This window comes from Camelus dromedarius, chromosome 21 (assembly GCF_036321535.1).
Source record: "Camelus dromedarius isolate mCamDro1 chromosome 21, mCamDro1.pat, whole genome shotgun sequence".
Lineage (NCBI taxonomy): Eukaryota > Metazoa > Chordata > Mammalia > Artiodactyla > Camelidae > Camelus > Camelus dromedarius.
This window is the reverse complement of record NC_087456.1, coordinates 7,423,437-7,449,635: the sequence shown is the minus strand read 5'-3', so window position 1 is coordinate 7,449,635 and position 26,199 is coordinate 7,423,437. Positions and strand designations below refer to the sequence as shown.

The window sequence follows — 26,199 nt, the reverse complement described above, 5'->3', positions numbered from 1 at the left end:
CACTTGAGCTACACCCTCTCCCCATCAAAGGGCAACAATTTAAGAGCAAGCTGGCTGTCACAAGCCAGTGGTTGCCCTGAGGGGCGGACTGATGCACCCTTTTCCAAAGTAAGTCAAATAGAACTTACACTGGAATTTTTCCTTTAACATACCCCGTCCAATACTCCACTTCGTGGAAATCACTGCACCCTCCCGCCAGGCATGTTTGCTAATTGAGATAAACAAATCAGCTTCAACTGGAGCTTTTGTTCCACCAAAACCTCCTCACCAAGGCCTCTGCCTGCCACTGCGTGTGGCCAAGTGTGGGTTCAAGGACCCTAGGGCTGCCCTTGAGGAGTGCAGAGTCCAGCTGACCAGACAGACGTGGACAATAGCAATGGAGCAGCGTAGGAGACTCAGATTGGACAAAAGGAAGAACTTTCTGACAGGACTATTAAAGAAACGGTGGGCTGCCAAGGAGGGAAATCCCATCCTGGAAGGAATGTGGGGGTGGAAGCGCATTGAATGTATTATAAACCTTAAAGGGATCCCCTGGGATCTAGTGACCCACTTCATCTGGACGTGTCTAAACTCACTTTTTTCCACTTTTATCTGCCAACCGTGGTTACCTGAGGCGTGGTTCCAGGCAGCTCAAATCAGCCTCACGCTAACAGCATTTTTAACTTGCTGTGGTCTCTGTAAGTAGTTCAGGTTGGGTCTGACCTTCTCATCCGAGAGGCCCAGGGAAATGTCAGGACTTGCCTCCCGTCTCACAAGCCTAGGGGTGTGTGTGTGTGTGTGTGTGTGTGTGTGTGTGTGTGTGATGGTCACGTGATGATGTGATGTGTCTGCAGTGTGAGAGGGCAAGGCACGAGGACCAGAACCTCTGCCCACAAGGCTGATGGCAGGACAGAATCTACGACACGTGTGAGTCTTATAATTCAAGAAAGAAAAGGGCCCCTTTACTGGATGGTTTCCAGCCGCTGAGGCAGAGGCTTTTTCTGGTGCCCACAAACTGGCGTGCTACCTTGCAGACCCTCTAACCCACCAGCTCCCACCCTCAAGCCTTCCTTCCCTTCCTCGATCCCCCCAGGCCCTGTAAACTACATCCTCACGGGGCCCCAAACCCAGTCAGCTCTGAAACCGGGCTCTCCCGTTCCACCCCACCCCCTCCACCCACACGGCTGAGGTCACCCCGGCCCAGCCTCTTTTGCAACTTTCCCAAGTTTGTGCATGTGAGGGAGTGGAGGAAAACTCAGAAGGAAGTGCCTTGGCCTCAACAAACTCTTTTTTGGCTCCCAAAGCCCTTTTCTTCTGACCCGGCCGAGACTGTCAGTCTAAGAGAAGACCCCCAGACTCAGAGAGAACCCCCACCGGCTGTCGGAGGCTGAAAGGGCCCTGGAAGTTTTTCTCGGTTCCTGTCTGTTCCAGCAGCCCCAGAGGTATTTGGGTTTTGCGGTGCGGGGAGGAATGGAGGCAAGGGAGCCTTAGAATCTGGCAGCTGCGGGGTTTAGATTCTGCCCAAAGACCCTCACATCTGGAGAAACTCCCAGGAGGTGGCAGCCAGCCAAGGCAGACAGGAGTCTCCGCCCAGCCCGGGAGTTGGGGCCCCGCTCGGGGCTCTGCACAGCCCGCAGTCAGTGGCAGGACCATGCAGCCGGCGGCACAGTCAGAGGAAGGCCATCCAGAAACCGGAGGCCTTCAGCAGGGCTGGGTCCTGCTCACACACAGTCCCCTTCCCCACTGGCCCAGTACCTTCTGAGATGGAACCGTGTCAACCAAAGCATCTCATCAGGGAAGGGGGAACCCCTGGAGTAGGAAAGTGTCCCTCTGATTCTAAATATGTCTCTCAGCACAGCTCTGCAATGCGAGGGGAGCCAACGCACAGAGTTGGACAGACCTGGGTTTTTGTCCCAGCTTGCCACAAATAGGTGTTTCTGACTCTGGAATCCACTGGGCTATGATGGCATTTTGTTAACTGCAAAATGTCCTCTAATTGCTAGGCGTTATATGTTAATAAAATTAAGTTCTTTGGACTTAATCAATCAAGCCCCCACCAGACAAGTCCCTTGGAGACAGTAACTTGTCTATATCCTCAGATCTACATGCTGATATGTGGTAGGCATACATGTACTGGATGGATGGATGGATGGATGAACAGATGGATGGATGGACGGATGGATGGATGGACAGATGAATGGATAGATGGACAGATGGATGGCTAGACGGATGGACAGAAAGATGAATGGATGGATAGGGATGGATGGATGGATGAATGGATGACTATTGAAGACTCAACATTCCAGTGTAGGTCAGGCTCTTTGAAGGGATACTGAGAGGTGTGAGGCACTGTCCTGCCCTCTGGGCACTGACAGTCTACCTGGGGAGTTAGGACTAATAACCTCAAAGAACTTAAGAGCAGGAGTGCTAAGCCTCCTGAAACCAAGGCTATGGGTACACTTCCTGGAGAGAGCAGGTCTAGACCTGCTAGGACTTGGGTGGGTGAGGCACACTTGTACGGCTTCCTGAGAGGCAATAAAGACCTGTGCTCCCTGGATAGCCTCTTTTCAAAGACGAATTTACTCCCAAGATTGTAAACCCCATAATTTTTTAGGGTGGATACATCTGTCATTTTCCAAGGCATGGGGGCAGGGAAGGAGGGGCTGAAAGTAGGGGAAGAGAGTGTGCGGCGGCTGGGGGGATTTTGCCTGCTTCAGGATTCTCATCTGCCCCTGCTCACTGCCCCTCCTCCCTCCTCCTTGTCAGCAGACATGACACCTCGCTCAACATGAAGGAGGCAGAAGATTGTGTCTGGGTCCTGGTTGGGGCCAGCAGGGCAGAGAGAGAAGGGAACTGGGAAGGTGAAAACAGAGCAGGTCTAAGAGTTCTGAGAAGACCGGTTTAAAACAAAAATTTGTGGCGGGGTTTGGGAGTCATCAACTCAGTCTTTCTTACTCCCTGGGCACTGAGCTACACTGTAGCTTTGGCAGATGGACAAGGCTAGGGCATAGATGCCCTGCCAGGCAAGAAGGGGAGTTTTCTGCAATGTCACATGCAGTGGAGAACAGTCCCGGCCAATTCTGCTCTGTGTGGCTCTGCCCTGGCTGAAGGGGAGCCATGCATTCCAACCTGCTTTTCACTGTTATTTAACAGTGGAGGGTGGAGACTCAATCTGGCCTCTAGGAGGATGCACTGGTTCAAAGCCTCTGAGTCAGCTAAATGGGAGGGAGGAGGCTTAAAAGGACAGCCATTATCAAAGCGCAGTCAAAGGCAGAGTCCAGAGGACACAGGAAGGGACTTCGGGCACAGTCTGAAATCTGCACACACTTCCTCGGTGAGCCCAGCCCGTGTCTACCCCCAGGCCACCCTCCATTGTTGCTGATGCAGTCTTGGTCACCCTCTTGCTGCTAATTATCCTGGGACCAAGGATCGGGATATTTTATTTTATTATTTTATTTTTCAAACAAAAAGGCTCACATAGTTACTACTGAACCAGCCTACTAGTCCAGAAGCATAGAAACAAGGAGAAAGATCATCTTCCCAATAGAGCATGTCCAGCTACCCAGATAGTGGTGATGTTGTCGGCTAGATGTAGTAAGATGCCAGTGACCTTGAGACAGCATCAATATGTGTGCCATCTTGTGTGTGATTCCTTACGACCCAGCCTGGTTCTTCTCCAATGTCTCTTCTTGGAGTAGAACCTGATTTTACCCCCAGTTTTCATGTGAATCTCTTAGGGAGTGGGACAATTCTGCTTTTGTTTCTTGGCCGGGAATTGACTGATCCTGAAAGTCTTATAAGAAGACATGGTGAGGAACAGGATCCACGACACACACACACCAAGGTGGAGGAGAAGGAGAGAGAGAGAGAGAGGCTATTGTAAAAGCAAGTAAAACTCAAAGAGAAGACTTTAAATCTTGGGAGGGCTGGCATGTAGCAGAGGAATTAAGCATTTTTTCTGTGGCCTCCAGGAGAAATCCACGCCTAGTGGAGGGAAGAAGTTCTGTGGGGGCAGGTCTGGCTCCATCTTTCCATGAATATGGTGGAGATGACCCAAGCAGTGGGTGGGAGGTTGGACCAGATGTACTTTGAGGTCCTTCCATAGTGTACTGGGGCAGGCGCCACGCTGGTAGCTTAAAATCAGCTGTGGCAGGAGTATTTACACCCCAGAAAGTGGCAGGCACTACAAACCAGGTCCCCGTCCCCCACCACGCTTAACCATTTATCTGAATCTTCCCAGTTTGCTATAGGAACATGACACATGCCCCTCCATAGAATAAGCCACAGCCATGAGTGATGTCCATTTTACCCATGAGGGAACAGACTCGCCAAGGTTAAGTAAATCATCCAAGGTCATGAATGTCTGGATGTGGGATGAGAACTCTGACTCCAAATCTCATGATCACTCCATGCTACCAGGAGGCCTCCTTCTCCTGCCCGAGACACAGAAGTGACTTGTCCTGTAGGAAGCTACACTCAGATGACTTTAGGCTACAGTCCATCCACGTGTTCTTTTTAAAGAAATGTTGTCTTTATTTGATATTTTTAATTACAATAACAACTTAGGCTTGTGTAATAAATTTTAACGCAAGACATATATATAATAAAACAACAGTTTCCGGCCTCTCATCTGCCTTTCCCCACTTCTTATTAATCGTTTAGCGTGCATGTCTCCATAGCTTTCTGTGAATTATAGGACAGGCATGAATATAATATTAAACATAGTCATATACAAGGGGTTGTTGTTTGTTTTTATACAGTTGTAATCATAGTATAGAAAATGTTCAGTGATTCTTTTTTACTTAAATTATCATATTTTCCACTTCATTACTTTGCTCTTTTTAAAACTGCCTAGTATTCCAGAGTATAAACGGATAATTTATGTGAAAAGTCTCTTATTGACAGACAGCTTAGAGTGTTCTTCAGCAATCAGCTTTGTAAAAATGCATATTTGAGCATATGTGTATTTCTGTTGGATAGACTTCTAGACTTAGAATCTAGGCTATGTGCATATTAAATTACGATACTGTCAAATCGCCCTCCAAAAACTCCGGTGCCCATTCATAGTTTATCAGCAATAAACAGGAGTGTTGCTAGGGGGAGGGTATAACTCAAGTGGTAGAGCACATGCTTAGCAAGCACAAGGTCCTGGGTTCAATTCCCCACACCTCCTATAAAAATAAATAAATAAATAAACCTAGTTACTTCCCCCTGCCAAAAAGAAAGAAATTTTTAAAAACCCAAAAAGAAAGGAAGAAAGAAAGAAATATTGATAAAAAACAAAACAAAACAAAAAATACAAGAGTGTTTCCCCTACCCACCTGTCAACACTAAATATTATTATCAATCTTTTTAATTTTTGCCACTCTGGTGGGTAAAAAAAAAATTGTATTTTTTGACTTTGCATATCCTTAAAAATTAGTGAGGTTGAGCAACTCTCAAAGCTTACTCCCTATCATTTATAAGATCTCTCTACTGGTTACTTATTTGTGTTCTTTGCCCTCTTTTATGTTCCATGTTGTCTGTGATTGTCCGTAGAGTGCTTAAATGCAGTGGATACACATCTGCTTCCTGCCTCCCCTGCCCTCACCCCTGGCTTTCCCTGCCTATGCACACCAGCTCCACAGCACCATGTCAAACCCAAACCATCCAGCCCTGAAGCATCTCTGACAGGGGCACCTCGCGGCAGGGTGTGTGATCCTCATTCTAGTTTCACAGAAGGCAGAAGGACCTAGTGGCTACAAGTTGTGGTCTCCGGAGTCAGGCTTGGATTCAAATCCCAGCTCCAAATCTAGGCTCTCCCACCTACAGGCTGTGTTTTTAGAGATGAACTACATACTCAACTTCTCTAAACATCTGTTTCTTCAGTGATAAAATAGAGATAATAACGGTGCCAATCCCACAGACTATTTTTGTGTGTCATAAAATAGCTAACATTTCTTGAGCCCTTAATCTGTGCCAGTAAATGTATTATAACAATGTGCTATGTGTGCTAAATGTAGTGTAATGTATTCGTTCATTAGCCTCACAATGATATGCATGCTCTTTATCTGCATATTCGCAAAGTCCCCCCCCCACCCCCCGCACACGCCGCCAGGCAAGTAAATGCTAGCTTATAGTGCGAGCGAGTGTCGAGGATGCATGGCGAGGACATGTGACTGGCTCCCCTCCGCGTCAGCACACCCAGCCTGGACCCCTGTTGCCAGTCCTTATATAGCAGCCCTGTTCCCTCCTCTTCCACTGTGCCCCTTGTCACTTTGGCTGCCTGTCTCTGGATCCTCTGACAGCTCTACTGGGGTTCTGTTGGGGTTCACCAAACCCAAGCCGAGTGCCCTGGGTCCTGTGCACACAGATTCTGGGGGTCAAGAGGCAACACGGCATAGAGCAGCCTTCTCTGGCCTTTGATTCACCCGTTAAGGCATCCGCTCACCCGTATACTATGCGTGTGGTCTTAAACTGAATTACAAGTGACTTGGCTTCTTTGAGCCTCCCTTGTGCTAGTCTCATAGGGCTATTGATTGGGCTGATTCCCTAAGCCCTGCAGAGGATGCAGAACAGCGCCCCCTGCAGGTGCTCAGCCAATGCTGGTAACTTTCCCACTTCTGACTCACTTTCTACGGCACTGCATCGGCTTGTAAAGCTAAGTTAGCATGTTGTACCAAAGCCTTTGGGAAAGAGCTCACCATCGCCTCCACTCCCCTCCAGGGTGTAAATGTAGAGACACGTGCCTTTCAGGAATTTCTGTGTCATTTCTCCCTTGGCCAGTTTCCTTGAGGGCAGTGACACCCATTACAAAATACCCACCCCAGTCGGTACCTTGACTTCTCTTCCTCTGTAGGTCTGAAGCATAGGAAATGTTTGACGAGTGAATAAATGAATGACAGGACCCTTGGTCTGATATTCACATCCCATCTTAATCTTGCTTCCTCTCCAGGCTTTTCTCTCTCCACACCCTTCGCCTCATTCCCTGAAGCCAACCATCGCCTTCTCCGAGCACCTGTTCAAGCTTTGATTGTTTCATTCCCTCCTCTGAAATATCGCCCCCACCAACCACATGTGTCATTTCTTCAGGGCCCAGATGGATGGCCGGCTTCCCCTCCACCCCACCCTGAATTCCCACAGCACTTTCTCTGGGCCTCTGTCGTGACATTTTACAATTTGTCTCTGCTGTAATCACTAAGCCCCTGTCCTTTCTCCCCTAATGACTCCCTGGGGTGGGCTCCGATTTGCTTCGTCTTTTTGCTCATCTCAGCTTCAAGATCAAGGCTTTGCACGCAGCAGACATGTAGGCATTTGTTGAATGAATGCATGGACCATCAAGAAGACCTTTGGCCCATCATGTCCACCCAGCCCTCCTGGGTTACAGAAGACGGTCCAGTGCCACCAACTCTGGCTCCTGGGACAGGCAGCTCTGAGACAGCAGAGCCTCAAATCACCTTTGGGCCATGACATGGCTCATGGAAGAGCGCTAACAATCCTAGGTCTCCCGGGGTTTCTGTTTTAACTAACTAGGCACCCCCAGGCCAGGCTCTCAGGGCCCAGTGAGTTACAGCTCCAGTAGATACAACATATTTCAACCAGAAGGGGCCTTGGGCCTTTGGGTCCCAAATGGCTCCTTCTCTAGTTGAAAAGTCAAGACTCAAACTGGCCCAAGGTCACACAGTGGCAAAGTGAGAACTAGAACCAAAACCTCAGGACATCCAATTTAGAGCTTTTTCCCAGATCCAAGCAGAGTCAGATCAAGGTTAAGGCAGTACGTCTAGTGCATCCAAGGTTAGAAGACCCAGGAGTTGGGAATAGTATATATGTGTGCGTGCCTGCAAAGGTAGAACCAAAGAGCCAGTGAAACACGATTACCTGGGACAGTTTTGCTTATTTTCTTAAAAATCATCATCATAGTAATAATTATATATATACACATATGTAAAACACACATATAAGTGGTTTTCTCTTATAGGAACAATACATATTTGACATGTTGGTTATAAAAATAAATTTCGAACATGCTAAGAAGCATAGAAAACAAAATTGAAATCATGCAGTTGCCTACCACCCAGAACTAACCACTTACATTTTTTATATATTTCCTTCTAGACTCTTTTCCATGCAAGTAGGAATTCATTTTAATACTTGACGGGGGGGTATGTTCAGTAAGGGGTATGGCATGTACAGTTTGGTGTCTTCTGTTTTTCATTTAGACCCTGTGGCATTAGCCTTTTCTCACATTATTATACTATGCTCACAAACTCCATTTTAATGACTGCTTAATAGTTCATTGTATGCCATGATTTCTTTAACCATTTCTTTATTGTTGGATATTTATAAATAAATACTGGGAAGTGATATTCTTGAACAAGAGTCTTTGCCCGCATTTCAGATTTTTTTAAGGACAGATTCCTAGAAGTGGAGGGCAGGGACATCCTTGCTGCCAAGCAGCTTTCCAGAAACATGTACACCCCCTCAGCTGCAGTGGAGAAGAGCCTTTTGATTCTGCCAGTGCAGCAACCCCTCGGGCTGGGGGAGGGCACACTTCCATCCAAGCCTCCCAGCAGTGCTAACAATGGACCCCTTGTCCCATTCACCCCCATCGCCTCTTCCCACACTGCCCTCCATCCCTGGCTCCAGGCTTGACTGTCTGCGAGGCCTCTGTTCAGTCCAGTCCAGCCTTCTGGGTGCTCCTGGCTGCCTCCAAGAGCAGGGTTGGTAGAGCCGGAAGGTGAGAGGTGGACCTGTCCAGTGGGGCCACCATCCTTCCAGCCTCAGGGAGACCCCCAAGGAAGTGAGGGATGGGCGTGTGATGGTTAGCTGAGTCATTGCCTGGGGTGGGCCCAGGGCAGTGATCTGCACAGGAGGAGGGGAAGGTAGAGGCCAGCCCCAGTGACAATGGCTGTGGGGGGCTCTAGCCAGCATGTGACTTCTGGTTCCCTACAGGCCCTGACACACCTCCATGAATCCCCGGAAGAAGGTGGACCTCAAACTCATCATCATCGGAGCCCTGGGGTAAGCCACATTCTGCGGGGTCTGGGGGTTGGGAAGCAGCCCCTCCCCAAGGTCAGTAAGACCTCCTGGATGTGCTCCCACCTCCCTGGGATCCCTTTCTGATTCAGAGTGGAACCAGGGAGGGCATCCCACTCCAAGGAAAGGAGCTGAGATGGGAGACAGAGGCTGGGAGTCAGGCTGCCTGGCTTCTGGTCCCAGCTCAGCAGTAGGTCCGCAGTAAGTAGCTGTGTGAATCAGGCAAGTCACTTAGCATCTCCCTGTCCTCCCACCTCCTGCCACATACAGTAAAGACTTGGCCATTTTGCTGTGAGGCACTCAGCTCTCTGGAAACTTCTCTGCTCACTTTGGTCCCTCCTTCTAGAGTCCATTCGCTAGTCCCTTGCTACTTAAACTGCAAATGTTAGAAATTCAAAATCTCAGGGAGAGACAGCAGTGAGAGGGGCATGGAAAGATGCTGAGAACGGTAGGGATGTGTGCATGTGTGTGTGTGTGTGTGTGCGCATGTGTGTGTATTTGAGTGGGTGTTCACATGTCTGGGGTTTTTTCCTCAGTGTAGGAAAGACTTCCCTCCTCCACCAATATGTGCACAAGACGTTTTACGAGGACTACCAGACCACACTAGGGGCCAGCATCCTCTCCAAGATTATTATACTGGATGACACAACTTTGAAGCTACAGGTGAGCAGCACTCCCTCTCCACCTTCAACACACATACCTGATAATGACCCACATTCCCTGGACAGCCACTCACACAGCAATGTGCACCAAGAGCTAGAATAGTCTAGAGCATAGATCAGCAAACTTCAACTCATGGGCCAGATCTGGCCCACCATTTGTTTTTGAAAATAAAGTTTTATTGGCACACAGCCATGCCCACTTGTTTACTTATGGTCTTAGGGCTGCTTTTACACTACAACGGAATTGAGTAGTGGCAACAGACAGCAGTATTTACAATGTGGCCCTTTACAAAAAAATTTTGCTGATCAATGATCTAGAAAGAACACTAATCCAGAGTTGGGAGACCCTGCTCCAAGGCTCAGGTTCCCTGGAAAACTTGTCAAGTGGCCTTGGGCAAGTCACCCCCAAGGTCCAAATCTATCAGATGGGAATAACAATGCTTGTCCTAGTGACCCAGGGGGAAAATGAGGGCTCAGATGTGAAAGAACTCTTGGGATGCTAAATGTTAACGCAAAGATACTGTAGTGTACGTGGGTGGCCGTGTGTGAAAGGACTGTGTGCACCTGTGCCCGGGCTATCTGCCCCTACACAGAAAAGGAAACATTGATACGATGTGACTGACCTGGTTGCGCCAACCTCCAGCCACTCATCACAGCCTCACGGGGCGGCTGCTCTTCCCCTCCAGATCTGGGACACAGGCGGACAGGAGCGGTTCCGCTCCATGGTGTCCACATTCTACAAAGGCTCTGATGGCTGCATCCTGGCTTTTGATGTCACCGACCTGGAATCCTTTGAAGCTTTGGAAACCTGGAGGGGTGATGTTCTGGCCAAAACCATCCCAATGGAGAAGTCCTACCCCATGGTGGTGCTGGGGAACAAGATCGATCTGGCAGACCGGCAGGTACCAGTCACTCTTTCATTCATTCAGCAAACATGTCAGTGCTGGCTACGTGCCAGGCACTGGGTTAGGTCCCACACATGCAGAGCTGAATCAGGTGTAGTCCTTACATTAAGTATTTCACAGCCTAGTAATATATACAGATCACTTAAAAGACAATTGTGATACAATATGGTAAATCATAAGCAATCATAGAGATGCACCTTGGATGTTTGGGGACCACAGTGAAGGGGCACCTACTGAAACCCAGAATAGAGAAAGGGCTTCCTAGAGGAAGTGGGTTCCAGGCTGAAGAAACAGCATGAGCAAAAGTAAGAAATGGCACGAAGTGAGCCGAGAACTGAAGGCAATTTTGTCTAGAGACAGGGAATACAAGAATTAAGGCATCGGAAGTAGGCAGGTGGAACTGAGTTAACCTGTAGAACAGTATCTCTAACCAGGGTGAGATGTAGGGTCTGCAGTTATGAATGCCTGAATCTACACATTTTCTGGGAGAGTAGTAATGTAGGCTTTTTATTAGCTTAAGCATAGTCGGCGTCATCCCATTAACCACGTGACAGATGACCTGCCTGCCCCACGGCTACTGTGACCACGCTTACGTAGCTGTCTACCATTGCAGGAACATTGAGTTGAGCTCTGTTCATCATTGTCTACTACTGAGAAAAGAACAGAAGAAGACTTAATTTCTAAAAGATGCTCTTGTGTCAAATGAAGCCCAAATGACACCAAAAAGAGCCGTTTGAACAAGCTGTCTTAGTGTTTCAAATACAGAAAATAAATGGGGAAGTAAGTCATCATATTTGAACCGCATTTTCATGAGGGTTCAAATAGAGAAAAGTGGTAGGAGAACCGAGGCATCGGATGGGTGGATGGATGGATGGATGGGTGATGGTACTTCCAGCCAAGTTATCACCTCCATAAAGAAGAGCCTCCTGTTCAAAGAGATGAGTTTGGTTTTGACATGCTGGGTTTGAGGAGCTTGTAGACCAGCTAATCTGGGATGACCAGTAGGCTTTAGAGCACATAAGAGTGAAACTTCAAAGGAGAAGTCTGTGCTGGAAATAGAAATCTGGAAGTTATCGATTCTACGGTCACTTCAGGTTGCAAATTCAGTGTCAATTCTCTAATTACAAATATCCAACCTCAAACAGGAATCAAAGTCGTAAGCTCCTTCACAGTCAAGTCCGTCTTTTCCCCACTGGGGCCGCTGCAGGTGAGGACCCAGGGTCTAGGAGGGGCGTACAGTCCTTTGCTTCTCATTGCCAACTTTCTGTGTCCACACTTCCTCCCCTTCTCAGGATAATTCTGATTTCAGACCTTGTCAGGAAAGAAGCAAAAAGAGGGAGAAGAGGTCAGGAGAGCAGGAAGACCCTTAGTTGACTGGTGCTGTCTTAAGATAGTTTGTGCTTTCCAGACCCAGCAAGTATTTCAAGCTGTCTCGTCATGGGTCACTCCTTTGGGTCCTAAAAGCCTCCACGGGGAACATTTAACTGTACCTCCCATGACAAGGGTCTTGCATTTTCTTCCTTTCTCTCCTCAACTCCTAATTTAGGAGTTTAAGAGCCATTCTCCACCCCACTGTGTTACCTCCTCCTGCAGGCACTCATCCTGATGGGATTTACAACAGCTCCAGGCTGGCTAGTTCTCTGCTGAGCCCGCCTCTCCGTCATAAGGCACACCCGGGCATTCTGGCTCCATTGTAGGGGCAAGAGTAATTAGTTCTCAGTGCAGCCTGTCCTCTCTCTGCCCTGCTGCCTTTTGCCTTAGATCCCTCAGATGCATGTCAGATAGGAATCCGCTGTAGCCACCAACCTGTAGTCACAGGTTACCGTTTCCAAGTGGCCTCCCCTGAAGCCCCCTTTTGGCTGGAGGTGAAGCCTTACGTGTTCTCCCTCTTGATGAGGTTGGGGCGGGGGGTGTACCTACAACACAACTCTCTCCAAAAAAACCCTGTCTAACCCTCCTTTCCAATCTTTCTATATCCGTTCCAGGGGTTTCAGAGTCACCTAACAGATTGTTGGTCATGAACCTTGGGAAATGTGCAAGGTCCTGGGGGTGGTCTATCTCCCAACCAACTTGATATCCGACATCTATCACATCGTAGTGCTTCTGCCAAAACTTTTATTTTAACGTCCTTCTTCATATGTCTGTAGGTCACAGGGCGGGAAGCTGGGAGAGTTCAAGACTGAGAGTGTGACTTTTCCTCACAAATAAGAGGCAGCATCTTCTGTTCAGAGGGAGGAGGAAGGGAAACCAAGGAGGAGGCTTAAGACTCATGGTGAAACTGCACCAGTTACTCTGGAAAGAAACGAGGAAGGAGCTAGTCAATGACAAAGAGCAGAACTGATGGGTGACGCCAAGGGCTCAGCTGAAGGAGGAGACCAGGAGTCTGAGGTGGAGTCTGTGTTGTGTTTTCCTTCAACAGCGGTGCAGGGGGTAAAAGCCAGGGGCTCAATGGAAGGTTTTTCCAGACAAGAGCAGCTGAAGATAAAGCAGTGGGGGTGCTGAGAAACCATGGAGGAAAGAAGAGAGACAAGGAGAGGTTGAAGGACCAGGGGGCTGTCAGAAGAGCTGGGCAGAAGGAGGGAGGGGAAAGGAGACTGAACTACAGAATGGGAGACTGGATTTAGTGGTTTATGGAGGCACTGGGTCTGGGCCCAGGGAGGAGAAGCTGGTGAAAGAAGGTGAAGGCTGTTGGCAGGGATGAAATGTGAGTCTATCGTGAGAGGTGGGAGCTCCACGGAGAGGAAGCTTCAGCAGATTGCAAGCATTCAGTGAATGAGTGGGTAGCAGGCAGGATGGGAAGTGTAGGGGATGCCCCCAAGGGGCAGAGGGAGTCCAGACCAAGCCACAGGGGGATGAGCTTTGTTCTGCAGAGAGGGGAAGAATAAGAGTTTGAAAGAAGCAGTAAATCCCCAGGCAAGCCCAACCCATCTCTGTGGTCTGTGATGAGTAGGGTGGGGAACGGGAAACAGCCCCCACCAGAGAGGGCAACAGGGGTCCTCCGGGAAAAGGCAGGGCTCAGCCCAGACAGGGAGGTGAGAGAGGATGCTGTAGGAGGAGGAAGGATGGGGAGGGGGGTTGCAGGTAGGCCCAGGGGGAAGGGTTTGGAGGTGGGTAGAGCAGGAGGAACAGAGGTGAGGAAGTGTTAGCAGTAATGAAATGAGCACAGGGAAGTGCAGAGGAGGAACTGGGAGCAGGGGGGAGCAGCGGGACTTTAATCCAGAAACCCAGGATCATGGAGTCCCAGGTGAGACTGGGAAGTGACTGCCTTCAAATGGCACAGACCAAGCAGAGGATGAGCAGAGAGGATGCCAGAAGTCGCTGGCCAGGTGTGGTGTGGAGAAAGGTTATGGGGAGGCGCAGCCGGGCTTGGAGAGGAGGCTGGAGGCAGTACTCACCTGCACAGGGTTGAGCGGATGAGAGCTGAGGACCACCTGAAGGAGCGCTTCTCCGGGCTCAAATTCATGCTCACATTCATGTGTGTCCTTGGCCAGTTCCGGATGCTTCATCTGTGAAATGGAGACCTGACACTGATTTAATGAGGTTGTTTGAGGATTCTAGGCAATGACAGCTATAAAGCAGTGGCAATCTTAATAAATAAAAGTGATGATTATCCTCCTTCTTAACATCACCAAGGTGTGGGCTGGGAAAATACGGAAGCTCTTTCTACTTAACAAAAGTAAATGAACATTTAAAACATTTATGCTGGATTTGGGATGTTGAAAAAGTGCTGGAGATGAGTAAGGGTGATGGTTGCACAACGATTTGAATGTACTAAATGCCACTGAACTGATGCTTAAAGTTAAAATGGTAAATATTATGTTTATGTATATTTTACCAAAATAAGTAAATATCTCACCAGGATAATTTTAAAGAAATTACTGACTTAGATTTGAAAAAAAAAAAAACCATTATGCCTTCTACAGAAGATAAATGTCAAAAAATATATATATATATATATTAGTTTGTTACAAAGAAAGCCCTACTAGCATGAATGCTGCAAGGAATTTATTCTCTAGGGTATGAATTCTCTATTCTCTGCTCAGGTAGGCAGTTTTTGACTTACTGCTGATTTATAACTTTGGGATTCTGTTTTCTGAAAATATTCTTTATTTTTGATAGTGGCTTAAAATGTATCTGACACGTGAATTTTAACACACACAGTAGATCACTTTAAATGCATACAAGAAAAAGCATCAGAAATAAAATTATGCACAATGGACTAATTTTGTCAAACATTTGACCTCTGATGAACTAGCAAAACTGTAACAGGAAAAGTAAAATGTTAATAATATATTGTCAGCCAAAAGCAAAATTAATGGAGGTAACACATTCAAACGGTTCATACTTCCCTTGTCCCCAGGTACCACATCCCGAGTTTATTTCCACAGTCAGAGCCTAAGTTATAAATAACTGTTGTTTTATAAATAAAAGACAAGGTGATTTTAAAAATCATGACGCTGTAACCAGAATTGGAAAGGAAAAAGTGAAAAGTGCCGTGCGGGGCACTTTCTCCCCAGGGCAGCTTTCTGAAGTCGAGTGGGAGAGGGCAAGCGATATAAAAAGAATGGTAATTCTTTGCAACACAAACTCAACGGATATCCTGGAGTGTGTATTTAAGCATTCCATAAAAACTGGATGGAGAAAGAGTGGGGGACAAGGAGAGAAAATATCTGTCCTAAGCGGGTGCCGGGCAAGCCAGGTCACAGTGGGAGAGACCAGCCAGCCAGGATCAGCGGGGCTGGAGCTGGGCGCTTGTCTTGCTGGCTCTGTCTCTGGGTGACCTCGGGCACCAGTCCAGGCTTCTGCTTCTCGTGCCATGAAATCTCCCTGTCTCCTGGAGAAGCAGAGGCACTTGATTTTGTTTTAATTTACTTCAATTTTTACTGTAATTCTTGAACACCAATGATGTGCCCAGAGAAATGTTCATCACCTGGTGGGGGTGGGAGCTGTTCAGGGGGCAGGATGTAAAGAAGGAGGGAGCGCTAAGAAGTGTAAGTACCATCCTTGCCCTAAAGTTTTTTAAAGGACTTTAAAGGATACAAAACCTTTTGCATTTCTAAGATGCCATCGAGCCATTACAACATGTTAATTTCTAATGGTTATTTATTTGCATGTTACTAGCGAGGACAGTAATAATCAGCGATCTGGCCATCTTTGATCCTTCATCCAAATAGCTGAGGATTTCCCCCAAGCTGTGAGGCTACGTGGTTGCTCACCAGGTCTTGGTCATCTCTGCTCCACAGAAGGGAGCAGTCCTGGCCAACTTGGGGGCCCCTCGCCCCAAAAGGCAGGAGGACCTTAGAGATCAGAGGTCAAAACCAAGGCCTGGGGTTTCTCCTTGATCTGCTCAAGTGCAGCAGCTCCTGGGAGACAGACCAGGCAGAGCCTGACCACGGTGGGTGGAGGTGTCATCCCAGTTCCCCAAAGGGCAGGCTGCTTAGCTGACCCCAGTTTCTAGCCTCTCGTCTTAGGAAGCGAGCCTGACAGAGAGCAGAGGCTTTGTGAAGAGAGCCTTGAGCCCCTGGGCCCTGCTGCCACTCCTGAGGCCAAGGCAACAGAGGACCAAAGAGACAGGGGACCGTGATGGTGCCTTTAGTCCCAGTGAGACAGACATCCCAGAACCTGTGGGAAACATGATAGAGGACAGTCTCTGATCTCCCCTGGCTCCCCTGTGTTGAGGGAAAAGGGTAGAATGATCCTTCGCCACGAGAAAAACCGTGGCTCCCTTAAATAAAGTGAAATGATGGTTATAAAGGACCAGGCACAGGAATTGTTCAGTGGGTGGTCATTTCCTCCTCCCCAAAATAATCAGTTAAACTAAACTCAGTTAAACCAGTTATCATTGGAAGAAACCCACAGGGCTGCCAGGGCATTTTCCAATCCAACATCCTCAAACTGTGACTGGCATTTGCCTTTGGGTAGAGATGTGTTCATTCCACTTGTATGGTGTGGGATCTGACCCTGAGCTCAAGAAACCTACAGTCCAGTGGAAGACAGAACAGACGCACAGTTCCTAGACAGTGCCCTGCAGAGGGCAGCGCAGACTCCACGGGAGCCCTGAGCTAGGGCTGCATCCAAGCTCTGCCCTTCTTAGCTGTGTGATCTGAGGCACGCTGCTGAACCTCTCTGAGCCTCAGTGTTCTTATCTCTAATGCGAAGCTAAAAACACCCATCTCTCAAGATTATTAGAAGATTAAATGAGTTAATCTGATAAGGTGTCTAACACAGCATCTGGCCCATAGTTGGAGCTTATTATCAACTGTTCCTTGGACTCTACCCTAGGGAAGAAGGGACCTGCGTCTCTGCACAGCAGCAGGCCTCCTGGGTGTGGGCCTGTCAGCCAGCTCGGGGGAAGGAAGCCTTCCCTCCCTGGCTAGTGCCAGTCATGTCTACCTCCCTTTGAAGGGACTGAGGACAGATTTAAGGCAGGAAGAAGCTCTTGGTGTAGACCTTAAGAAGGCAGCATAATGCAGTGGGCTCTAATTCTGCCAAGCCTGTGTTCAAACCCCGCTCAGCCCCACACACCCCAGTCTTTGCTTTCCTCATCTGTAAAATGGAGCTAACAATAGCCACCTCATTGTTTTATGTTTAAAAAAATGAAAATGAATATATGTATATATATGTATGACTGAACTGTTATGCTGTACACCAGAAATTGATACAACATTGTAAACTGACTATACTCCAATTAAAAAAAAAACCTCAGAAGGAAGTATATCAAATATTTATTGGTATACGTTAATAAATACAATTTATTTCTAAAAAAAATACATATGAAGTTATGGACACGTGGAAAGTTCTCAAGAAATGGGAGTGGTGGTGGGGAAGGCGGGAATGAAGGGAATGTGATGAAGACAATCATGATGGGGGTGTGATGACGGCAGGGATGGCGGTGATGGTGGTGATGGTGATACAGGAACAGTCATCCTTTCTCCCCCTCACTCAGGTGCCGCAGGAGGTAGCCCAAGGCTGGTGTAAAGAGAAGAATATTCCCTATTTTGAAGTCAGTGCCAAGAATGACATCAATGTGGTACAAGCCTTCGAGATGCTGGCCAGTCGGGCCCTGTCGAGGGTGAGTGGCCCCTGCCAGGGCTGTACCCTGGCATGGGGAACTTAGGACTGTCCAGCAAAGATCATACTGAGTGTGGGTAGGGACGTGGGTGGGAAAGGGTTGCTCATCATCTTAATTAATTAATAGCTGAATAAGCTCAGTGGCGCGTCCTGGAACTACAGAATCCCAGAGGCATAAAGCGTCCATCGAGTACGTAGTCCGTGGTCCCTCAATCTGGCTGGTTACCATTTATGGAGTTTCTCAGAAATAGTCTTGTACCTCACCCGTGGAGATTCTAATTTAGTAACAGTTTGAGAAGTGATGATCTAGATCAAACCTCACTGGTGGGAGAGAAGCCCCGTGGTGCCAAGTATTGGTCCAAGTGGAATAATCAAGCCTGCAGCAGTTTCTGACGTCCTCCAGTCAAAAAGATGGATAGATGTAGACCCCTTGGCATGGTCCTTCAGCAAGCATGCTGAATGTGCCATGTGTGCAGGGCTCGGGCCCCTCGCTCCCATAAGGGAGACAGACAGCACATGGGCGCCTCAGACAGCACATGGTGTGGTGGGGAAGGGACAGTTGATGGGGCCCCAGAGGAGGGGCATGCAGCCCGGGCTGCACAGGAAGGGAAGGAGGAGAGAGGAGAGGAAGAGCAGGGAGGCTGCCGTTCTGATGTGGAGTTTGGAAACTCCAGAGAGAGTCCATGAGAGATCTGCACTGGGAGGAGCTCCACTTGTTTCATTATTCTGCCACATTTAATCAGGGTGGGCTTCTTAGAAAAGGGGAGAAGGCCATCACAGTAGTGATTTTGAATTGAGGAAAGGAGCGAATGAAGAGGGGCGATCGGAAGGCTCCCCTCTTGCAGAAGTGCCTGCTGGCCCTGGTCTGCCTGGCCCTGCCCTGTGGGTTGTCCATGACAGAGAGCAACAGCAGCTACCTCTAGCAGCCGCCCAGGGAGAGGGCTCCGGCTTGCCGTCCATACACCCCACTGCCTTGATCTCAGCGTTTCCCCCGGGGAGCTATTCTTATGCTTCCCCTCCCAGCCTCCAGCCCTCACTGTGGGTGGCGGTGGTGGCAGAAATGAGGGGTCCATCTCTAGCACCCGGGCAGGACATACAGCTTTATCACAGTCAGTAATACAGAGGTGCCTGCTCAGGCTGGTCCCTGGAGGGTAAGGATGCCGTTCGACCCTGTAGGGTGATCCGTGATCACTGATCCTAACAAACATAGTCCAAAGACCGCCAGGTGCTTGGTCACGGGAAGCCCCATCAGCCCACAGGCAGTGTCTGGGCGTGGTTAGCAGCTGTCCTTGCTGGAGAAGGAGTGTCCCTCATTCTTGAAGCTCCATCCTCCCTGCTGTGTCACTTTCATGACACGTAGTGCTAGCAGACGGTAGCTCATCTGCTTGCGGTTGGTTTTATTTTGTTTTGGTTTGGTTTTCATGTGCGTACTTGGCAAAAGAATGAATTGACAACCCCATGTCAATCCCTCACGATGTTGGGGAAGATTTACTGATGAGAAGTCTGGAGCTCACAGGTGTGATACCCACAGTCAGACTGACCTGGGTTTGATCCTGCCCCGGTGCTTTCAAGGGGACCCCTGGGCAAGACGTATGACTTCTCTGAGCCTCGGTTTCCTCATCTGTAAAGTGGAAATAATTCCGTTCCATAAACATTCTTGAGTTGTCAGGTTAAGGCTGGACTTCAATGGCTCCACAATCAGGTAGAGGAGTAAGGCATTCAGAGATAGACTGTTACGGAGTAAGTGCCATGGGGGAGGGGTTGGGGAGGGGATGGCAAAGGCACAGACGTGATTCAGAAGCGCTGGTGATGAGGGTGTGCGAGGATGCCAATCCATGGAAGTGGCGTGTGAGTTGGATGTTGAAAGATGATTCGCAGTTCGCAGGAGATGGGCCACTGGGGATGTGAGCAGGAGCCGCAGAAGGGGAGGGAGAAGGGCGTGGCCAGGTGCCCAGGCGGGGCCTGTGGACCACTGCAGGCTCCACCTCTAAGAGGGAGAAATGCGGCATGGAGGGAAGTGGGGCGCTGGGCCAAGGCGAGCAAAGAGGCTCCGAGGTCAGCAGCACCAGACCGTGAGGGTCTGGCAAGCCCCAGCCAGACGTCGGGCTTCATGCCGTGGACCCACGCTCTCCAGACCCGCTGCTGGGCCCCCAGGGCACTCAGGGACCCACCCAGGACCTGAAGTCCAGCAGAGTGTGTCTTCCTGCAATGTCTATATTATTCAGAAATTCGGAGGAGAAACATTTCACACCAAAACAAACATACTTATGGGGCACAAAATCTAAAAACTCACATGGATTCTTAAGGTGAAACTGGAGTTTGCAAATCTATATTTTAAAGTCAAACAAGAGTTTTCAAGGACATTTTCTACCCAGACCTCTCCCCTCCCTCCCAGGAAGGTCATGTGCTCATTCCCACCTGCCTAGAGCGTTTGGAGAGGAAGATGTGAGAGGAGCTGTTCCTCGGGCGGGTAGAGCTAGGCCCCAAAGCTGGGTGGATCTGGCTTTAAATCCAGGCCCCACCTCTCACTCACTGTGTCCTTGACAAGTCATGCAGCCTCCCTCAGCCAACACTTCCTTTCCTTTAAAGCACAAGTAATAGTGTCTTCCTCATGGAGTGGTTGCCAGGGCTAAATGAAGTAATATCGAAGCACAGAGAAGGTATTAAAGACAAGGTAGCTATTTTTAAATGACAGCTACGTCTAAGAGTTTCCAGCTGGGGAGTTCCATGCAGCAGAGAGGATGGGCCGCATGGGTGGTCCAGAAGGCACTGCAGTGGTCCAGGCGTGAGAGGATGGAGATGGCAGGGCCTGGAGGACTAAAGCAGCTTTGGAGGGAGAACCATCAGGGGTTGATGATGGTCAAGTGTGGGACAGACGGAATCAGGAGCTGCTGAGTTTGATGACGAGGTTTCTAGGTTGGTGAACGGAGGGACAATCGATTAGTGACCAAGACAGAAAAGAGAGGGGCATGCTGGAGCATCACCAGAGGAGGGGGCAGAGTGGTCCACTGGGACGCGTGACATTTGAGGTTCCCTGAGGTTCCTCGGAATGTCTGAGTTCGCGGTGAGCTTTGGATGGAAAGAGCGATTTGCAAGCAGAGCCCTGGCCTAGTTACCCAGTTTACATTTTGAAAGGAGAGAAGGTGGGTAGTTACTTTAGTGTCCCAATCTGGCTACTTTCAAAGATTAGGATGGTTATTCAAAACATGACTAATACTTCAATTATATATATATTTAATTGAATTAAGTGAAACAAAAACTGAATTAAATTATTTTACAGGAAAAAAAAAGAATTCCTTCATGAAGGGTGGGTATAGCTCAGTGGAAGAGCACATGCTTAGTACACACGAGGTCCTGGGTTCAATCCCCAGTACCTCCATTTAAAAAAATGATAATTTAAAAAAAATTTAAAAAAGAATGCTCTCATAATCAAAAAGGGACACCCACCTGCTTTGGGGGAATTGGGATGATGTGATTTTGCTCTTACCAAGTTGGCAATACCTTCCCTGCTGGGCTGGTCAGCCTGGGCTCTGGTGGTTTGAGCCGCAGCGTGGTGGCCCAGGTCCCTTAGGATTCACTGGAGAAGGACAAAGTTGCCGTGTCCAGGAGGGAAGCAGGCTGACTAGTAGGTGAGCTTAGTGAAATTATAGGGCCTTTCTGAGGTCCTCAGGATGCAGAATCTAAAGGCAGGGCCCTGGGGGTGACCAGGCTGGGAGGGACAGACTTGCACAGTCACATACCCACTGAAATAATGCATTAGTTTATTACAGTGTTACTTTACATGTTTGCCAAGAGGACCGGGGTCTGGAGAAAAGAATTACACGGGCAACCTAATTATGGCCTGCCCCATACTTGGAAGTTTTGCAGGAAACCCCAGGAGCAAGATGGTGCCAGCATCGCGTGAGATGATGTCAGGAATGAGAAGAGCTTGGGGCTCCTTGGACCTGGGGAGGGTGGGAATATAACGGGGTGAAGAGAGGTGGCGTGAAGACCTCAGGCTTTGCCGGTGTAATGAAGGAGGGCGTGTCTCACACCTTCTGGGGCAGCAGCCAACAAAGCACAAAGCAGCTGAGAAAGCCCGCAGCTGCCCGGCCCTCGGCAGCCCTCCCCGCGAAGCCTGGCATCGCGGACGAGGCAGGGCTTCGGGTTCCCGGTCCCAGCTGCGCCTTGTGTAGACGTGAGGGTGGGGCACCCTCGGCGGCGGCGAACCCACCGGCCTGCCCCCCTGGGTCCGAAAGAGCCAAGTAGGAAAGTTCCCTTTGGCTTTCATGGTGCGACGGGGAACCAGGGAAGTACCAAAATAAGAGAATCCGTTCAAAAGCCTGTCTTTCCGGGAGAAATGAATCAGTCAGCTTAGAAAGGGACTTGAACAGTAACACTCTGCTCTTCCTTGTCCCTCCCTGGGAGGCTCAGAAATGGCAGGATTTTGGCTACAGTTAGCTGAGTGGCGCGAGGGCGCCTGCAGAAGGGGCCGGCAGGAGGCCTGGACGGTGTCCGGCGCTGGGCAGACCCGGGCCGGCACCCGGGCCTGGGCGGAGCTGGCGGAAGGAGCCTCAGGGCCGTTTTCTCTCCTCAGACACCTCCTCCGGGAAGCACGCTGTTCTCCCAGGGTGAGGCACTGGGGGAGGCGCGGGGCATGCGGGCAGCCGGCTAGGATCCTCCCCCGGGAGGTGGAGCTGGGGGCGGAGACATCCCCGGAGGGACATGCTTTCACTGGGAGAGACTGCTCCCCGCTCCCCAACACTAACCCTTCCTATTAAAAAAAAAAATTTTTATATAAAACAAATAAAATTCTAAGAGCTCAAAAGAATTTGCTGAGGGATACTCAGGACCCACCACGCAGGCTGACTAAGGACACTGGGGCTCTTCTGGCCCCGAGACCCTACACGGGAGCAGGTGAGAAATGAGGGCTCCCCAAGAAGCAGGCTCTGTGAAGAAGGTCTGGGTCCCAGGCCCAGCGCCGCGGGCTCTGTGCCGTCAGGCTAAATTAGAGCTCAGTCTGGAGGTGGCAGTGAGTGATGGGGCCTCAGGGGACCTTCTCATGTGCCTTGGGGGCCCCCATCACAAGGGTGCAGCGGGCAAGCCTGACAGCCTCCTGGGGCCCGGTTCATGGGCGTGAAGGGTTTGGTTGACATTCACCACAGCCAGAGCCCGGCAGACGTGGAGGAGAAAACAATCAGTGAAGGCACAACTGCCATTCTGGAAGCTGTCCCCTCAGAGGGGCACTTGAGACAGACCGCCCCACTGGGGGCTCTGCCCAGGTCAGGTCCACACCAGTGCATCCATTTATACACTCGCTCTCACACATACACCACCAGCTGCAGGAGGAACATTGACCCTGGGAGCTCAGAGAGCGGGGGGAGCTGTGGCCAAGGAAAGAGATGTGACCCCTCTAAGAAGAGACCCTTCCGTCTCCTGGAAGAAGGACCCCTCCCCTTTCCCCCACCCGGGTGGGTCATAGGTGCGGAGTGGCCAACTGGGTGGGGAGAGTCTTGTCAGACTGAGAAAGGGCTTTCTCTGGCTCTCGTTGGAACAGGAGGATTTGGGAGCATGGGCAGAGAAGCAAAAAGGACCCATAAATACAGTGAATCTATTTTGGGTGGGGGAGCTCCCTGGATGTGGGGAGGACAGAGGGTGGTGGGCGGTTGGGAAGTGGATATGGTGAGAGAAGGTTGGGGTGAGGGGACGCTTGTGGGGAGAGGTCCCCTGCAGAAATGAGGAGCGGGCTATGGCCACCTCTGTCTGAGGTCAAACGTCACCTCTGTTGTCCCCTCTGGAGAATGGAGTTACAGGATCTGATCAGGAGACCTGGGCCCCTAACGCAGCTGCCCAACTGCTCTGGGGTCCCTGGAAGGAGCTGGAGGAGGGGGTGGGGAAGACCATGGTTTCCTCCTCTGGGCCTCAGTTTCCCAGCAGCACAATAGGGAGGGAACAGAAAGCCCAAGGGCCATTGGTCATTAAGAAATAGCGTGCAGAAGGTGCTCAGCCCATCAGGATGCACACGCTGACTCCCCTCTTCCTCCTGCAGTATCGAAGCATCTTGGAGAGTTACCTCACAGACTCCATCAAGCTTTCACCAGAAGACCAGTCCAGGAGTCGATGCTGCTGACCTTCCGGACTCCTGCTCTGTAGGCCCAGAGACAGAGCATGCCTGGGGCCTGGTCATCCCTGGTCATCCCGGCCCCACCAGCCCCACCGCCTGCCCTGGCTCCACCCAGCGCTCTAGGCTCTGCGGCCAGAGCCCTGAACCCCCTCACGTCTGCACTGGGTTCAGACCTGGAGGGCAACCCTGCTGCAGGCTGAGTTTAGTGACGACAGGGAGTCCGCATGAAACCCAGAATGTCACAGCCAAGTCCTGGAAGAGACCAATTCTCTTGCTGTCTCCAGCTTTTCCTGCTACCTGCCCTCCCCAGACACACTCCTGCTCCAGGAGGCACATCTCTGCAGACAAGCTGCTGTCTCCGGAGTCCTGTTATATTCTCCTGTGGCCTGGCCTTCCTCACCCCATCCACCACATCCCCACAAAGCCCCAGCACAGCTTTGGATAAGGGTGCCACTCAGGCTCCCTCTGTAACTGGGACCGGGGAGTGAGGGTCTACCTCCACCCATCAGCAGCTGTTCAGGCCCCGGACACCCCCGTTTGCCCCCTCCAGAGTGCAAGACAGAGGGAGCCCAGGAAAACCCACCAGGAACTGGCACATTTCTCCATGCTGGGGCTCAGGCTACCCCCACAAATCTCTCTGAGCCTCGGCTTGTTCGTCTGTCCAGTGGGTGTGGCGTGTGCCCTGTCCACATTAGAGTGCGGTTTTCAGGACCAGAAGCTCTATTTAAATCTCAGTTGCTCTTGTTGAGATACATTTACTATTCTTTCAACAAGTAGTTTTGAGTATCTACTATGTACGATGCCTTGAGGTCCAGTGACAAATGTTACAAAGCCCTTGTTCTCCGGGACCAGACACTCTGATGAGGGAGACAGGCAACAGACACAGAATGTACACAGATATTTGCAAAGAGCCAGTAAGTGCTTGAACAAAGTGAAACAAGGTAATGGGACAGAGAGGGACAGGGAGTGGGTTTGGGTGCTAGTTCAGACAAAGTCATCAAGGAGGGCTTCCCTGGGGAGGTGACATTGGCCTGAAGGCTAAAGAATGAGAAAGATGCTGCCACTTGAACTCTGGACAAAGAGCATTCTGAGGAGATGGAGCAGCAGGGGCCAAGGCCCCAGGGCGAGGACCAGCTTGCTTTGTTCCAGAAACCGTGAAAAGTCATTAATTTAAAAGCTGCTGTCTCAGAGACAGGCAAAGGGGACCCCGCCCCCTGGATGACTCCTTGAGTTTCTGCCAACTGGCCACCAGAGGGCAGCAGTGCTCCTTCCCCTCCAGGCCCGGCAGCCAGCACGAGTTCTTTGGGCACTTGAAGAACGGCTGTTTTCCTGTGCTGATGCCCAAAGCTGGCTCTCTGTCTCCAGGTATTTTCAGCCCTTCGAGATTTGTGGGGCAGGAGAATCCCAATTTCTTAAGCCTAGTGAGAGATGGGCAAAAGGTGCAACATCAATGACTCAGGCCAGAAATCTGCGTTGGTGACAAATACTAAAGAGAGGGGCCAGGAGAATTCATGGTTCTCTGTCCCTGCAGACTCTAAGGTCATAAGCTACTTTTTCTTCTGGTGACAGGCAGCGTAGATAGGGCCCATTCTGAAGGGAGTGGGCAAGGTGACCCCCACAAGGTCTCCCATGGCCACATCCATGCCCACCACAGACGTCTTCTGTCTACACGGACATATCCTTCCCCGAGCTCCAAGCAGAGCTGGGGATGTTAGCCTATCACTTCCAAGTGTCATCCGACTCTGAAGATGTGCATAGAGGTAGGGGGGTGGCAGGTGGGGAGGTCAGCAAGAGAATTTGGAGAACGCCTTCTCTCCACACAGCTGTGAAATAAGAACTGCTCGTCCTGCGCAGCGGCGTGGACCTAGCATGGGAGCAGGTGGCCCGGAGCACACCTCTGTCTCTGTGTCCTTTGTGGGGGTGGCACTCTGCACATCACACAGGCCCTCCTGGGACTCAGTCGGGCTGTGGATTGGATGTGCAGTGTTTATACAGCAGCTCAAGAACCACAGTTGACATAGGGACCGTTCTAAATGTGCGCAACAAATAATAAATGTGTCTGTCTTTGTTTTAATCCTTTGTGGTATTTAGTTGTTGAATTTTTAAAAAAGGTCTCCATGGTTCAAAATTTAAAAGATACCAAAGAGAATACAAAGATAACAAAAAGTAAAATGGAAAAAAAAAAGGAAGCTTTTCATTCACACCGTGTTTCATAACTATATAATAGTCTTCAGTAGTTATGACTGTTTTCTTAACCATTTGCTTCAGAGTGGACATTCAGACTGTGATAATAAAAATCTTGTGCATGAATTTAAAAAAAAAAAAAAGTAGAACAGACCCAGCCTAGAACTCGCAGGGCCCAGTGCAAAAGGAAGATGCCCCACCCTTTTTCCAGAATCAGTGAGTTCAAAGATGGTGACAGTGGATCATCAAACCACGCACGGGGTCCTTCTGAGCACAGGTG

The 26,199-nt window shown here is 49.8% G+C and overlaps 1 protein-coding gene and 1 pseudogene across 1 annotated transcript; one reads left to right on the top strand and one right to left on the bottom strand.

Annotated features, from left to right (window-relative positions):
• Window positions 1–1,201: 1,201 nt before the first annotated feature.
• Window positions 1,202–25,809, top strand: RAB7B (RAB7B, member RAS oncogene family). The gene is made up of 6 exons (XM_010991352.3): window positions 1,202–1,421; window positions 8,911–8,979; window positions 9,531–9,657; window positions 10,343–10,558; window positions 17,508–17,633; window positions 23,661–25,809. Exons 2-6 carry the CDS (start codon window positions 8,927–8,929, stop codon window positions 23,739–23,741), a joined length of 603 nt encoding a protein of 200 aa, XP_010989654.1. The 5' UTR covers window positions 1,202–1,421; window positions 8,911–8,926; the 3' UTR covers window positions 23,742–25,809.
• LOC135318749 (large ribosomal subunit protein eL39-like) lies at window positions 3,522–3,915 on the bottom strand (annotated as a pseudogene).
• Window positions 25,810–26,199: the final 390 nt, after the last annotated feature.